Source organism: Miniopterus natalensis, chromosome 2 (genome assembly GCF_054644295.1).
Source record: "Miniopterus natalensis isolate mMinNat1 chromosome 2, mMinNat1.hap1, whole genome shotgun sequence".
NCBI classification, from domain to species: domain Eukaryota; kingdom Metazoa; phylum Chordata; class Mammalia; order Chiroptera; family Miniopteridae; genus Miniopterus; species Miniopterus natalensis.
Genome location: NC_142082.1, coordinates 127693552 through 127706588, shown reverse-complemented (window position 1 = coordinate 127706588; position 13037 = coordinate 127693552). Strand labels below are relative to the sequence as shown.

At 38.8% G+C, this 13037-nt stretch overlaps 1 protein-coding gene across 1 annotated transcript in view; it reads left to right on the top strand.

The window, feature by feature from the left end:
* MYRFL (myelin regulatory factor like) overlaps nt 1–13037 on the top strand; it is a 99466-nt gene that overhangs the window by 10947 nt on the left and 75482 nt on the right. Inside the window, exon 2 of the mRNA XM_016199163.2 lies at nt 8386–8476. Within this exon, the coding sequence (XP_016054649.2) occupies nt 8386–8476 (91 nt within the window). The remainder of the gene's footprint in view (nt 1–8385; nt 8477–13037) is intronic.

The following is a 13037-nucleotide window of genomic DNA, read 5'->3' as shown; positions in this document are numbered from 1 at the left end:
CTCAGGGGAGTCGGAGTACAGTTTGGTCAAGGAGAGAAGCTGTCTGTAGAGGGATTATATAGGTTATCACATTTAACCTGCAAGATAAGGAAACAGGCCCAGAGAGGTTCCAGAGAACTGGAATTTAATCCAAGTCTGCCTACCTTGCAGTCTCCCAAACTCGTGCCTCTCCTGCCTCCATGTCACATGGGGACCCCCCCTTCTGGAACACTTTCCCGCCCTTGTTCTCCTGGCTAACCGCCGTTCCCCCTCGATGTCTAGGCTTTGGCACCCTTCCCTCCTGGTTCCTGCGTACTCTGTAGCGCTTTGCACTCCACTTTCAAGGCATGTGCGGCCCTTTTCTGTGTCTGTCTCCTATGGACACCCGGGAGGAAGAAACTATGGCTCATTCATTCCTGCAGCCTCAGCAGCTAGGGGAGAGAGAGTGGGCTCACCTTTGAATACAGCAGAGACAAGGGGGCGTTTTTAGCCAAGGAGCAGGGTAAGGGGGATTCAGCAGAACCGGCGGCACACAGCAGGCACTCATTAGACAAATTTATTCAATCAGTAAGTATAGGGCTCTAAGCCTGGTCTCTTCCCAGGGTTCCAAGTCTTCTGGATTTCCCTGCGTATGGCTTTATCACCTGTTCACTGATAGCCAAGTTTCCCTATCACATACTTACATAATTTAAAGTCAATGTAAAGCTGAATGCTTAACCTACTAAACTTCATCTTGCCAGTCAGCCGTCAATCTCGTCAGCCCAGGTGAGACCTGACTCTTTCATACTCCGTTGCGCCTGACCTACCTCCTTCCAGCCATCTGCATATTTGGCCGATCTACTGTCTCTATACTTATCCAAATCACAAATAACATCATTGGGAAGGATGACAGTGGAGTCATTTTATACTGAATTTTAGGATTTTCTCCAGGTTAACATTTTGGGGTATAGTTCTCCCAGGAGTAAGCTCACCTAATTCTAATGTCGTTTTCTCCACCTTTCTCCATCTTAGCAACAAATACAGCCACCCTTGACTGCCTGCCCCTCCCCCCTAAATAGGTTTGGAGGCTCCCTTGACTTATTACATCATGCGGGTTCTTCCTGTTTCCTTTCTGTGCCCCTCCTTCACCTTGAGGGTAAGATTGAGTATTGTTCACTGTTGCATCCCCAGTGCTTAGAACACACACTTCATTAGATGCATATTGAATGTTGAATGAATGAATTAACAATCTTATTAAGTATCTAGCTGAAGTAAAGATACACATTTCCAGGGAGAGTGTCCTCATCACCAGTCAGACAGCTGAACAGGAAATGAAGCCCACCCACACCGTCAGCTCTTGGTGGGCACAGGCAGGCTCCTTGGTGTCTTTTGATGTTTGTAGAGTCCAGCAGTCAGGTCTTTAGCAATCTTTACTAGAAATTTGCATTTGTGGCAGTTATAGAAAACCCAAGTGGGTGTTGTCATTCTGTTACACAATGTGCTTGAACTATTTATTTAGTCAAGTTAAATAAAGGTTAATTTTCATTTTATCTTTTGATTATCGGGCATATGAATTTCAAGTGATTCATATCACCTTAAAGTCCAGAGACAGTCTTCTAATTTAGCCACGTTTTCCAACAATGAATCATGTTAACTCTGCTTGAAAGAACTGATAAGATTCTTCCTGGGTCGATGTAGGACAACCTGTCCAAGGAGGACTGGGAGACGCTCAGGATTCCAGGTCATTAAGTGGAGGTTTTCTTGAGGGCAGTGCCCTGCTGCTCACTTCTCTCTCCAAGAGTACAAAAACAAGATCGACATGACAAGAGCCTGAGCAGATGAACTCCTCCAGCTCCTTCCCAGGCTCCTCGCCCAACTCTCTCATATTTCCTATCTCAAAGCACCAGCATGACCCAGCAACCAAAACGGGGATGAAGAATATCTCAGGTTTTTTCTCATCAATCACAAAGTCCAGTGGGGCTCTCCTGTCAAATACTACTCACATCCAGTGGTGGGCTGGTAAATGTTTAACAACCAACTCTTAGGGGGAAAAATTCCTGAATTTGGGGTGTTTGCCAACTTCCACTATGGCTAATGGCAAGCTATTAACATGAAGACACTGAATGTGGAATTGGGAGGAGATGTGGACAATCTTACACAAGCTGGCTCCAACACACCACTGCACATTCTTCCACTCTCCTGATCCTACCTCCACTGCACCAGGGCAGGTTCATGGCTTTCAACGCCCCAGGATCTGCTTCTGCCAATGGTTCCAGCCCCATAGACCCCTGTTCTTGGAAGCTTTTCCTGGCACCCTTTTGCTCCTGCTGAGTCATTTAGGTGTACACTATTGGCCTGTGTACAACTCTCTTTTCACAGTGATCTGCCAGTGTGTTTTTATGCCAGTTTTTCTCACTGGTCTATGAACTTCTGAGCACAGCAACTGATGGTAACAACAAAAGGTAGTATTTATTGAGCTGAGAGGTATGCTAAGCACTTTATAGGAATTATCTCGTTTAATCCTTATAACAACTCTGTGAGGTAGATGCTCTCATTATCTTCATTTTATAGATAAGGAAACAGACAAAGAGAGGCTAAGTAATTTGCCCAAGGTTGCAGCCAGTTTGGACTCCAGTTGTCTCAGCCTGTTTTGCCTCCAGGACTGATTGTAGAACCAAGACGCATAATTACTAAGGCTCCTTTGTCTTTGTATCTCTAGCATGGTGCCTTTGATTGTGTGTTGAGTGATTTAATGATGGAAGGCTAATGTTGGCAGTGCCCTTGACTAGTCTCTTTGCCCTAGTCTTGCCCAGCTTCACTCCTAACAGCAACAGAAAGACCTTTCAAAATTATAAACCTGGCCCTGGCCGGGTAGCTCAGTTGGTTAGAGTGTTGTGCCAATATGCCAAGGTTGGGGGTTCGATCCCTGGTCAAGGCACATATAAGAATCAACCAATGAATGTGTAAGTGGAACAACAAATCAATGTTTTTCTCTCTTTCTCTCAAATCAATCAATTTTACACACACACACACATCTCATCGTGTCACTCCTCTGATGAAAAATTTTCAATGTCTCTGTAAGTTTTAAGACAAATTCCTTACCTTGGTACCTATGAACCTTCAGTTTCTCTAGCTACACGTGCCACCATTCACAATCATATTTATTCATTTAAATCTTATTACTCATCCAACAAATTCAGTATTTATTGAATAATCACCATGTTCCAGGGCTTGTTCTAGGTGCTTCGGATCTGTACAAAAAGAGGCCATTTCTACCCTAGAGAGGCTTAGAGTCAGTAGAGAGAGACAGAGATACACTATGCAATTGCTACAGTGGTTGAACTAAAAGTACATGCATCTTGCAGTGGGTACAAGCAGGGGCTGCTCTTCATCTGCCAAGCTCTTCCCCTGCCCTCCAGCTCTGGCCAGACCACTGGCCCATTTCCACAGGAGTCGTGCTGTCACCTAGTTAAATTCATTTGCGGATGCTCCTTTCTGTTCCCAGAATTTTTTTTACCCTCTGCTTATCCTTAAAAATTTCTCTCAAGTGTCACTGGCAGGAAATCCTTGGCCCACCCCAGGCAGCCTAGTTGGTATCCATGTATACATCCTAACACTGAACACCCTGTGCTGTGAGCTAATTTTCTTGCCCCTCTCTCTGGACTGTGAGCTCATCCCTGATTTTATTCCTGGACACATAGTGGATGCTAAGTAAATGTTGAATAAACGAATAAAACAATTAATTAATGATTGGAAATGTCTCTGGGGAGGTGTCATCTTTAGTCATCCAACTCTGAACTGGCTGTGGCTCTAAACACTGACATTAAATTCTCCTTCCCTCTACCTCCCCTTCTTCCACCCACCTCCTATTTTGGAACATCCATTAACATTTCTGCTCCAATTTCTCACATGAACGCTGGCATATCAGAAGGGAACCGTCTTTATGTTTAAATCCGAAGGGCAACCATTAAGGTGATCCTTGTGGTTACTTAATTTTGTCAACTTGTCTGTTGTCTGAACACCCTGGGCAGCATTGTTGTGGGACAAAGGGTGTAAGAGTAGATAAAGAAGGGACAGGGGGCATCCGGATTAAGGACAGTGATGTGGAAACGGAGTCTATCAGATGGAAACAAGAAGGGTCTTCACATAGGACTGGTGGGTGTGGGTGGGCAGGTGGGTGGGTGTGGGGGGGAGGCAGGGAGTTATGAAAGGCTGTGCACATCCTATGCATAGCTTTGGAGAAGCACTGTTCCCTCAGGCATATGTATGTCTATTAGTAGGTCCTCTGAATGCAGTTTGGATTTGTCTGTGGCACTCCCTGGTGAATTGATTCTCAGAACTGTGTGCTTTTTTCTTGTCTGTCCAAGGCCAAGGGGCAGCAGGGCCGGTTACACTCCTGGGGAGGCAGAGAACTAGGGTAAAGAAGGGCTTTGCTTTCTGAGAGCAACAGAGGGGCAGTTCTCTGGTACTCCCAGGAGGTCCGGGCAGCCTCCCCTTTTGTGAGCAGGACTATGACAGCCCCTCCCAAGTGCAAAGATAATGTAGAAATGGGAACAACTGAGGTTTGAAACAGAGCCTCCTAGACGGGGTGGGATGCCCAGCGACGCCTTCTTTGCAGGTTTTGGTGTTATAAACCAGCGTTTAAGACATTTAGAGCAAAGTGATTATTTTTAACAGCATGAGATTTATTTTAAGAGCCATTAGAGAGTGGCCCTGTGTGTGTAAAGGCCTCCTGGAAACAATTTTATCTGACACTATGGATTTATCTTATTGAGTAATTTCCTTTGGGTCTAGAAGGCACAGATGTTAGAGTCCTAGAAAAAGCTGGCTACTGCAAGGACCATCTTTCCTTGTTCATTAGGGGTTTGGACAAGCCACATGGGGCAGGTCCTGGGAGCTGTGGACCATCTCCTATTTCTGCCTGGGGATGGGGGTGGGAGAGGGTGGTGATATAAAGCAAGTGGCACATCAGTCAGGTTCTAGCATCTATGGGCCACCTCCTATGTGTTCCTGGGAAATTGTGTGTGTGTGTGTGTGTGTGTCTGTTGGGGAGGGTGTTGTATAAAGCAGATGGGACACCAGCAGGGATTTCAGTGGGAAACTAAATAGATCCTTCCCTCCATCTGCTTCTCTTAACAATAGGCTTGACCAAAGCACAGTGAAGTGCTAGAAGCAAGTAGCTTCTCTGCCGTTGGTTGGCATTTTGGGGGGAGGTGGTGGTGGGGAGAGCAGGCTCAGGAATGAAGGCAGGCCTGTTCGCTTCCCTGCATGTCATTTACCAGCTGTGTGACCCTGGCAAGTTCCCTTCTCTGTAAACTGGGGATAATATTAACGTCCACCTCCCAAGGCTATTCTGAGGATTAATGAGGAAATGCAGGTGAAGTGCTTGTCCTTTCGCTTGGCTCAGACTGAGAACTCATAACTACCTCTGAATGTCCCGGCACAACTGCGTTCGTGTTTGACCTGGCCTCCCTTCTTCTGTTCTTGTCCCCTTATCCTCTGTTCCCACAAAGCAAACAGGGTGACCTTTTAAAAATGTGAAGTACATCATGTCACTTTCCAAAGGTCTTGCTATTGCTCTGACGGCCTCTCCTACCCACCTCCCTGTGCTCATGTGCTCTGGCCCCGCTGGAATGATTTGTTTCTCAAACACGCTCAGCAAGGTCCAGCCCCCGGGCTCTTGGCCTTGCCATGCCCTCTGCCTGGCATGCTCTGCCCGCCGTAGTTACATGGTTGGCTGCTTTCTGAGCAAGACCTCCACGTCAAAGAGAGCTCTTCCCTCACACTCTATCATACCACTCCATTTTATTTTCACCATTGTCCAAAAAATATCCTGTTTCGTCGTGATGTATATTCTCCCCAGCCCCCACTGTTGACACCTTTCCCTCTCTTAGAATCATGCCCCCCAGGGGAGCTTGTCCCCTCCACCACTGCTGTGTCCTCAGAACCTTGTACAGTGCTTGGCACATGGTAGGTGCCTAATAAATGTTGGTTGAATCAATGAAAGAATGAATGAGTCTTGTCCTGCTCATCTCCATCCTACCCTTTCTTCAAAGTCTAGCTCAACGCTAAAGTCCACTATGAGGTCATTTCTGACCATCTCTACTTTTAGCAATATCCTCTACTTTCCTCTTAGTTGATGCCACTGAATGGAGTTGGTGATCTCTCTTCTCTTTTCCTTCCCTCTTCTTTTTTCCCCTCCCTTCCTTCTACCTGTTCTCTGGCACCCATGCATTTTTTCCATTTGGGAGGTGCTCAGGATTTTTAAAAATTTTATTTTAATGACTTGGGTTGAGATAGCAAGCCAAAAGCTCAACATAAAATGGACCTCCTGTAACTCGTGCAGTGATCTGAATGTGAAGGTACCTCTCCCCTGGGAACACAAGGCACTGGATTACATGAGGGATTTTGGTGTGGGGGACAGAGAATTTGAAGTTTACATATTTAAATTGCACCTGGAACCTCTCTCCACCCCGCCAAAGTTAATAATTGGGGAATATGAGTGAAGGGTATAAGTCCTCTTGTGACTTCTCTTTAGGTTAGAAATTATTTTAAAATGCAATATTAAAAATTCTTTCCTCCCTCAAAAAATGTATAAGGTGAAGTTTATCAATCTCTTTCTTTATAGTTTTGGTTTTCATGCCACACTTGGAAGAGCCTTCTTTATCTCAATGTCATAAGATTATTCACTCCTATTTTCTTTCTATGGTTTCCTTTATGTATGTTGAAATATTTGATCTATCTGGAATTTTGGTGCTGAAGCAGGAAAATAATCCATGTGTGGTTTTTTCCTTCCCAAATATATAACCAATTTTCTGCACAACTTTTATTAAGTAATCAGTTTTTTTTTCACTGATATGAAAGGATATGCTTATCATGTGCTAAATTCCTTATATATTTCATACATATGTAATATTTCTTGATATGCTTTGGACTTGTTTGCATTCCTTTGATGTGTCCATTTGTGTGTTTTTGGTACTCATTTACTCCCACCCCCTTCCACAACTTTTCTGGTGATTTTTGGGTGTTCATTTTTCCAGAAGAATTTCAGAACACTTTAACTTGGGGGTGAACTGATTTTCGGTAACATCATAACCAATTCAAAAGAGTTTATTTGGTATATAAAGAGTTTACTATGTAATTAAAGCAAAAGTGGAACAACAAGTCTCAGTAAGGGTTAAAAATCAAGAAGGACCTGGGTATACCTGGCAGAAATATTTAGGCCACTCTAGTCCTCTGCCTTAGTTAGCACATGACTTTATTCCAACCACCAGCTTTAAAGTCTATTAGTCGAAATTCTTGGGAGAAATAACTAACTTGACCACTGGCCAGCCAACAGACTGGTTCTCCCCAATTCAGGTGCCTGTAGAGGTTATTGTTATAAATATAAGGGGAAAGTTCTCAGAAAATGAATATATGGCAGATGTCCTAAATACTATAGAGTAAAAAAGTTTCACTGTATTGATTCTTTTAGTCTAAGAACAATGCAGGTCTTTCCACTTGTTCAAGTCCCTTATGACCCTTCATAGAGTTTTCTTCAGCTTTTTTTTTTTTAAAGTCTCAAAACATGTTTAGATATTTAATGCTTTTTATTATTTTGAATGGAATTTTCTTTTTTTCATTACATTTATTGGAATTTTCTTTTTTTCATTATATTTATTGAAATGGTTGACTGGGTTTTTTTTTGTATATAAGAAAGTAATTAGTTTTTATATTTAATTTTAACCAATTACGCCTGAATTTCCTGATTATTTCTAATTGTTAGTAATTTCTCTTGAGTTTGCTCAGTATAGGGTCATATTATCTGCAAATAAAGATTGTTTTGTCTTCTTTATAATATAGTCTTATATTTTATATTCTTCTAAAATTCTAACATTTTTATTATAAACAGAATAAAACCAATAAGTTTATTTTCATTTATTTAAACCAAGAAAAAGTACAGAAATGTTGTGTTACATTTTGGGAAGTCTAACAAAATGTGAAGCAAGATACTGAACTTCTTGTTGATCTTACCTGGAAAAATCTGTCCCACCATCCATCCACCCAATAAAAAAGTTTATTGCTTTCTTTTTTTATACTATGAATTCTCATGGCTACAGTAAGAAAGACACAGTCCCTACCCTTAAAGACTTTAGATAAAGAAACAAACACAAAAGCAAACAATTATAATAGTGTACAAGGCAAAGCACACGGTGTTAAAGGTGGCACATAAAAAGGGGCACCGAAACCAGCCTTGGATAGTCAGGGAAAGCTGCTGAAGGAAGGTGACATCCAAAGAGATTTCTGAAGAAAATATTTGAATGGAAAATAAATGCATTATGCCATTTAGTTGCTTTGAACTTCTTGGGTGCAAGCATATCAGTATTTTTAGCCAATAGCTATTGTGAAATCTTCATGAATCTCAAAAATTTCAATTTGCCTTTGCAGCTCAGGGGGCGAATGACACTCTGGGAAACCTGGCCCTGGATACAAGTCTGCTGGAGGAGTTCTTGGGCAATGATTTCGATTTGGGGGCCTTGTAAGTAATGAGAGCACTGCTCTCCATTTGATGTTTTAAAAATTATGAAAAAATTAAATGGTCTAAGAAGTGTTCCCTCCACTTCTATTTTCTAGAAGAGCTTGGATAGAGTTGGTATTATTTCTTCTATAAATCTTTGGCAGATTTCACCAGTGAAGCCATCTAGGCCTGTAGTTTTCTTTAGAGGAAGGTCCTCGCCTTCCAATGTAATATCTTTAATAGATGTTGGGCTCTTCAGGTTATCAATGGGTAGTTATCAGCTTAGACAATTTATGTCTTTCGATGAATTTGTCTGTTTCATCTAAGTTGTCATATTCACTGGCCTAAAGTTGTTCATTATATTTCCTTCTTATACTTTTAATGTCTGTGCAGTCTATAGTGATGATCCTTTTGATATCGATAATTTTTGTTGTTTTTTTTTCTTCTTGAGTGATCCGGCAAGAGTTTTACCAGTTTTCTTAATCTTTCAAAGACTCAGCTTTTGGTTAAATTTATATTCTTAATTTTTTTGTTTTTCATTGATTTCTGTTCTTATTTTCTGATATTAATATAGCCACTCCAGCTTTTTAGAATTTTTAATGTATATGTAGTAAAATTAATTATTTTCTCTGAATATAGTTTTGTGAATTTTGATAGATTGATAGTCATATCATTACTACCATGATCACATACAATATTCTCACTAACATTTCCCTTATGCTTCCCCTTTGCGGTCAAACCTCCCACCCACCCTGAGCCCCTAGTGACCACTGGTCTGTTCTTTGTCCCTATAGTTTTGTTTTTTTTGAATTGTCACATAAATGAAACCATATTGTATTTAATATTTTGAATGTGGCTTCTTTCACTGAGTGTAATATGTCTTTGATCAGTAATTAATTTCTTTTTATTGCTGAGAAAGACTCTGTTGCATGGTTATAACACAGATTGTTTATCAGTCACCCATTCAAGGACATTTGGATTATTTCCAATTTTTAGCAATTATGAAGTTTCTATAAATATTCATGCACAGGTTTTTGTGCGATCAAGAGTTTTAATATCTCTAGGGTAATAGTTAAGGATAAAGATGGCTGAGCCGTACTGTAAGTGTAAACTGAACTTTATAAAAATCGCCAAATTTTCTAAAGCTGCCATCCATTTTGCATTACTACTAGCAATGTATGAAACATCCAGTTGCTTCTCTTTATCACCAGCTCTTGGTATTATTGGTTTAAAAAATTTTATTATAGCCATTTTAATATGTTTATAGTGGTATCTCATTGTGTTTTAATTTATATTTTCCTAATGACTAAAAATGTTGAGTATCATTTGATGTGCTTGTTTGCGAGTCATACATTTTCTTTGGTAAAGTATCTTTTCACATTTTTTGTTCCTTTTAAAAAATTGGAGTTGTTTCCTTATCTCTGAGTTTAGAGAACTCTTTAAATGTTCTGGATATAAGAACTTTCTTGGCTATGTGATTTGTGAATATTTTCTTCCAGTTTGTAGCTTGTTTTTATTCTCTTCATGGTGTTTTTCCCAGAGCAAAAGTTCTAAATTTTGGTGATGTCCAATTAATTATATTTTTCTTATATGGTTTATATTTTAATATAGGTTGCCTAATTTATGTTCCCAAAGATTTTCTACTGTTTTCTTACAAAAGTTTTATATTTAGATCTGTGATCCATTTTGACTTAATTTTGTATACAAGGTTTGAGATAAGGTTGAGATTTATTTTCTTATTTATGAATATACAATTATTCCAAAATAATTTGTTGAACAATCTTTCTCCATTGAATTGCCTTTACACTGTTGTAAAAAAATCAATTAACTATATTTGTTTGGATCTATATCTAGACTCTCTACTGTTCTACTGATCTATGTGCCTGTCATTTTGCCAATGCCACACTATCCTGATTACTGTATTTTTATCCTAATTCTTAAAATCATATACTGTAGGTCCTTCAAATTGGTCTTCTTTTTCAAAATAGTTTTGGATATCTAGTTTCTTTGATTTTCCACATAAATATTAGAATCAGCTTGTTGATATCTGTATAATCCTGTTGAGATGTTTATTAGCATTGTATGAAGTCCAACAATCCATTGGAGGAAAACTGACATCTTAGCAAAATTGAGTTTTCCAATCCAGGAACATGGCATATCTCTCCATTTATTTAGGCCTTTTTTGATTTCTCTCATCAGTGTTTTATAGTGTTTAGCATACAAATCCTGCACATATTTTAAAAAAAATTTATACCTATATAATTTCATGGTTTTCTTTCAGCTATCATAAATAATACTTTTCCCTAAAAATTTTAAGTTCCAGTTATTCATGGCACATGTATAGAAATATTATTTACTTTTATATATTGGGCTTGGATCCTGCAATCTTACTGAAGTCATTTATTAGCCTGAAGAGCTTTTTGTAGATTTCTTGGTATTTTCTATGCTGACAATCATGTCATCTGCATATTGTAACAGTTGGATATCTTTATTTCCAAATTGTATATCTTTTGGTATTTTTTTCTTGACTTATTGAACTGGGTAATGGGTAAGACTTTGGGTATAATGGTGAATAGGGAGGAAGTGAGAGCAGACATCCTCGCCTTGTCCTTGGTATTAGGGGGCAAGCATTCAGGTTTTTAATCATTAGGTATGATATTTGCTGTAAATTTTTTGCCATGCCCTTTATTAGCTTAAGGATATTTTATTCCTAGTTTGCTGAGAATTGTCATCATGAATGGATGTTGAATTTTGCCAGATGTTATTTCTGAATATATTATAAGCATATAGTTTTTTTCTCCTGTTAATATGGTGGATTACTTTGCTTAATTTTTGGATATTGAAACAGATGTATTCCTAGGACAAACCTCAGTTAGTTTTGGTCTTTTTATATATTGCTCGATTCAGTTTGCTAAAGTTATGTTGGAGATTTGTGTCTATGTTCATGAGAATATTAGTTTGCCCTCTGCTTTTCTTATATGGCATTTTTCTGGCTTTAGGATCAGGGTAAATATAGACTCTTAAAATTAGTTGGAAAGTGTTCCCTCTACTTAAATTCTCTGGGTGAGATTGTGTGGCATTGGATTTATTTCTTACTTAAATATTTGATAGCATTAACCAGTGAAATGATCTGTGTCTGTAGTTTGTTTTGTTGGAAGATCTTATCTATAAATTAAATTTATTTAGTACATTAATATTATCCCTTTCTCCTTGAGTGAGTTTTGGTGGCTTGTTTTTCCCCAACCCTCCACCCCAGGAACCTACCCATTTCAAATTTATGGGTGTAGAGTTGTTCATAGTGTTTCTTATTAGCTTTTTGTAGACTCTGAGGAGTCTGTAGTGATATTCTCTCTTCTGTTCCTCATATGGGTTTTTCTTTCCTCTTTTTTAAATCAAGCTCATTAGATATTTATCAATTTTATTGATCTTTTAAAGTAAGAGGCTTTTGATTTCATTGATTTTCTTCATTTTGGTTGTTTTCAATTTCACTGATTTTTACTCTTATTTTTTTATTATTTTCTTCTACTGCTTGCTTTGGATTTAGTTTGCTCTTCTTTTTCTAGTTTCTTAAGGTGGAAGCTAGATTTTAGTTCTTGATGTGAGGCCATTTTTTGTTTCCTAATTTAAATATGCAGTGCTATACATTTCCCTTTCTGTATGGTTTTAGCTGCCCCTCTGTTTTTGATATGGTATATTTTAATTTTCTTTCAGCTCAAGAGATTTTCTAGTTTTCCTTGATATCCTCTTTGACTTATGGGTTGCTGGAATTTTGTCATTTAATTTCTAAATGTTTGGGAATTTTCCATATATTTTTCTGTTACTGATTTCTGGTTTAATTCCATTATGATGAAGAACATGCTTATGATTCTAATTCTTTTACATTTGTTAAGATTTACTTTATAACCCAAGGTCTGATCTATCTTGATGGAACAGTCATCAAGATAGTGATTCAGCTATTGGGTAGAGTGTTCTATAAATACTAATTAGGTCAAATTGGTTGACGTTATTGTTCAGGTCTTCTGTATCCTTGCTGATATTTGTCTACGTTTGTCTATCACTGTGAGAGGAATGGTAAAGCCTTTAAGAATGATTGTGGATTTAGGAATTTTGGTTCTAAGTTCTTTTCTTCCCAGCACTTAAAACATTTTGACCTACTATCTTCTGACCTCCATGGTTTCTGATAAGAAAGTTATTCGTTCTCTTATATGTAATATGTCATCTTTCTCCAGCTGCAAGATAGTTTCTTTATCTTCAGTTCCCAGCAGTTTTTATTATGATATGGCTGGGGATGGGCATGGTTTTCTTGAAAATTACACTGATTGGGATTTGCTCAACTTTTTGAATCTGTAAATTTATGTTTTCACTACATCTGGGAAGTTTCCAGCTATTATTTCTTCATATTTATTTTTCTGTACCAACATTTTTCTTTCCTTTTCCCAGGGCTCCAATGATACAAACATTAGACCTTCAATAATGTACACAGGGCCCTGAATCTCATTTGATTTTTTTTTTTCCAATCTTTTTCTCTCTGTTGTTTATATTGGATACTTTCTATTGATCTATCTTCAAGTTTACTGACCCT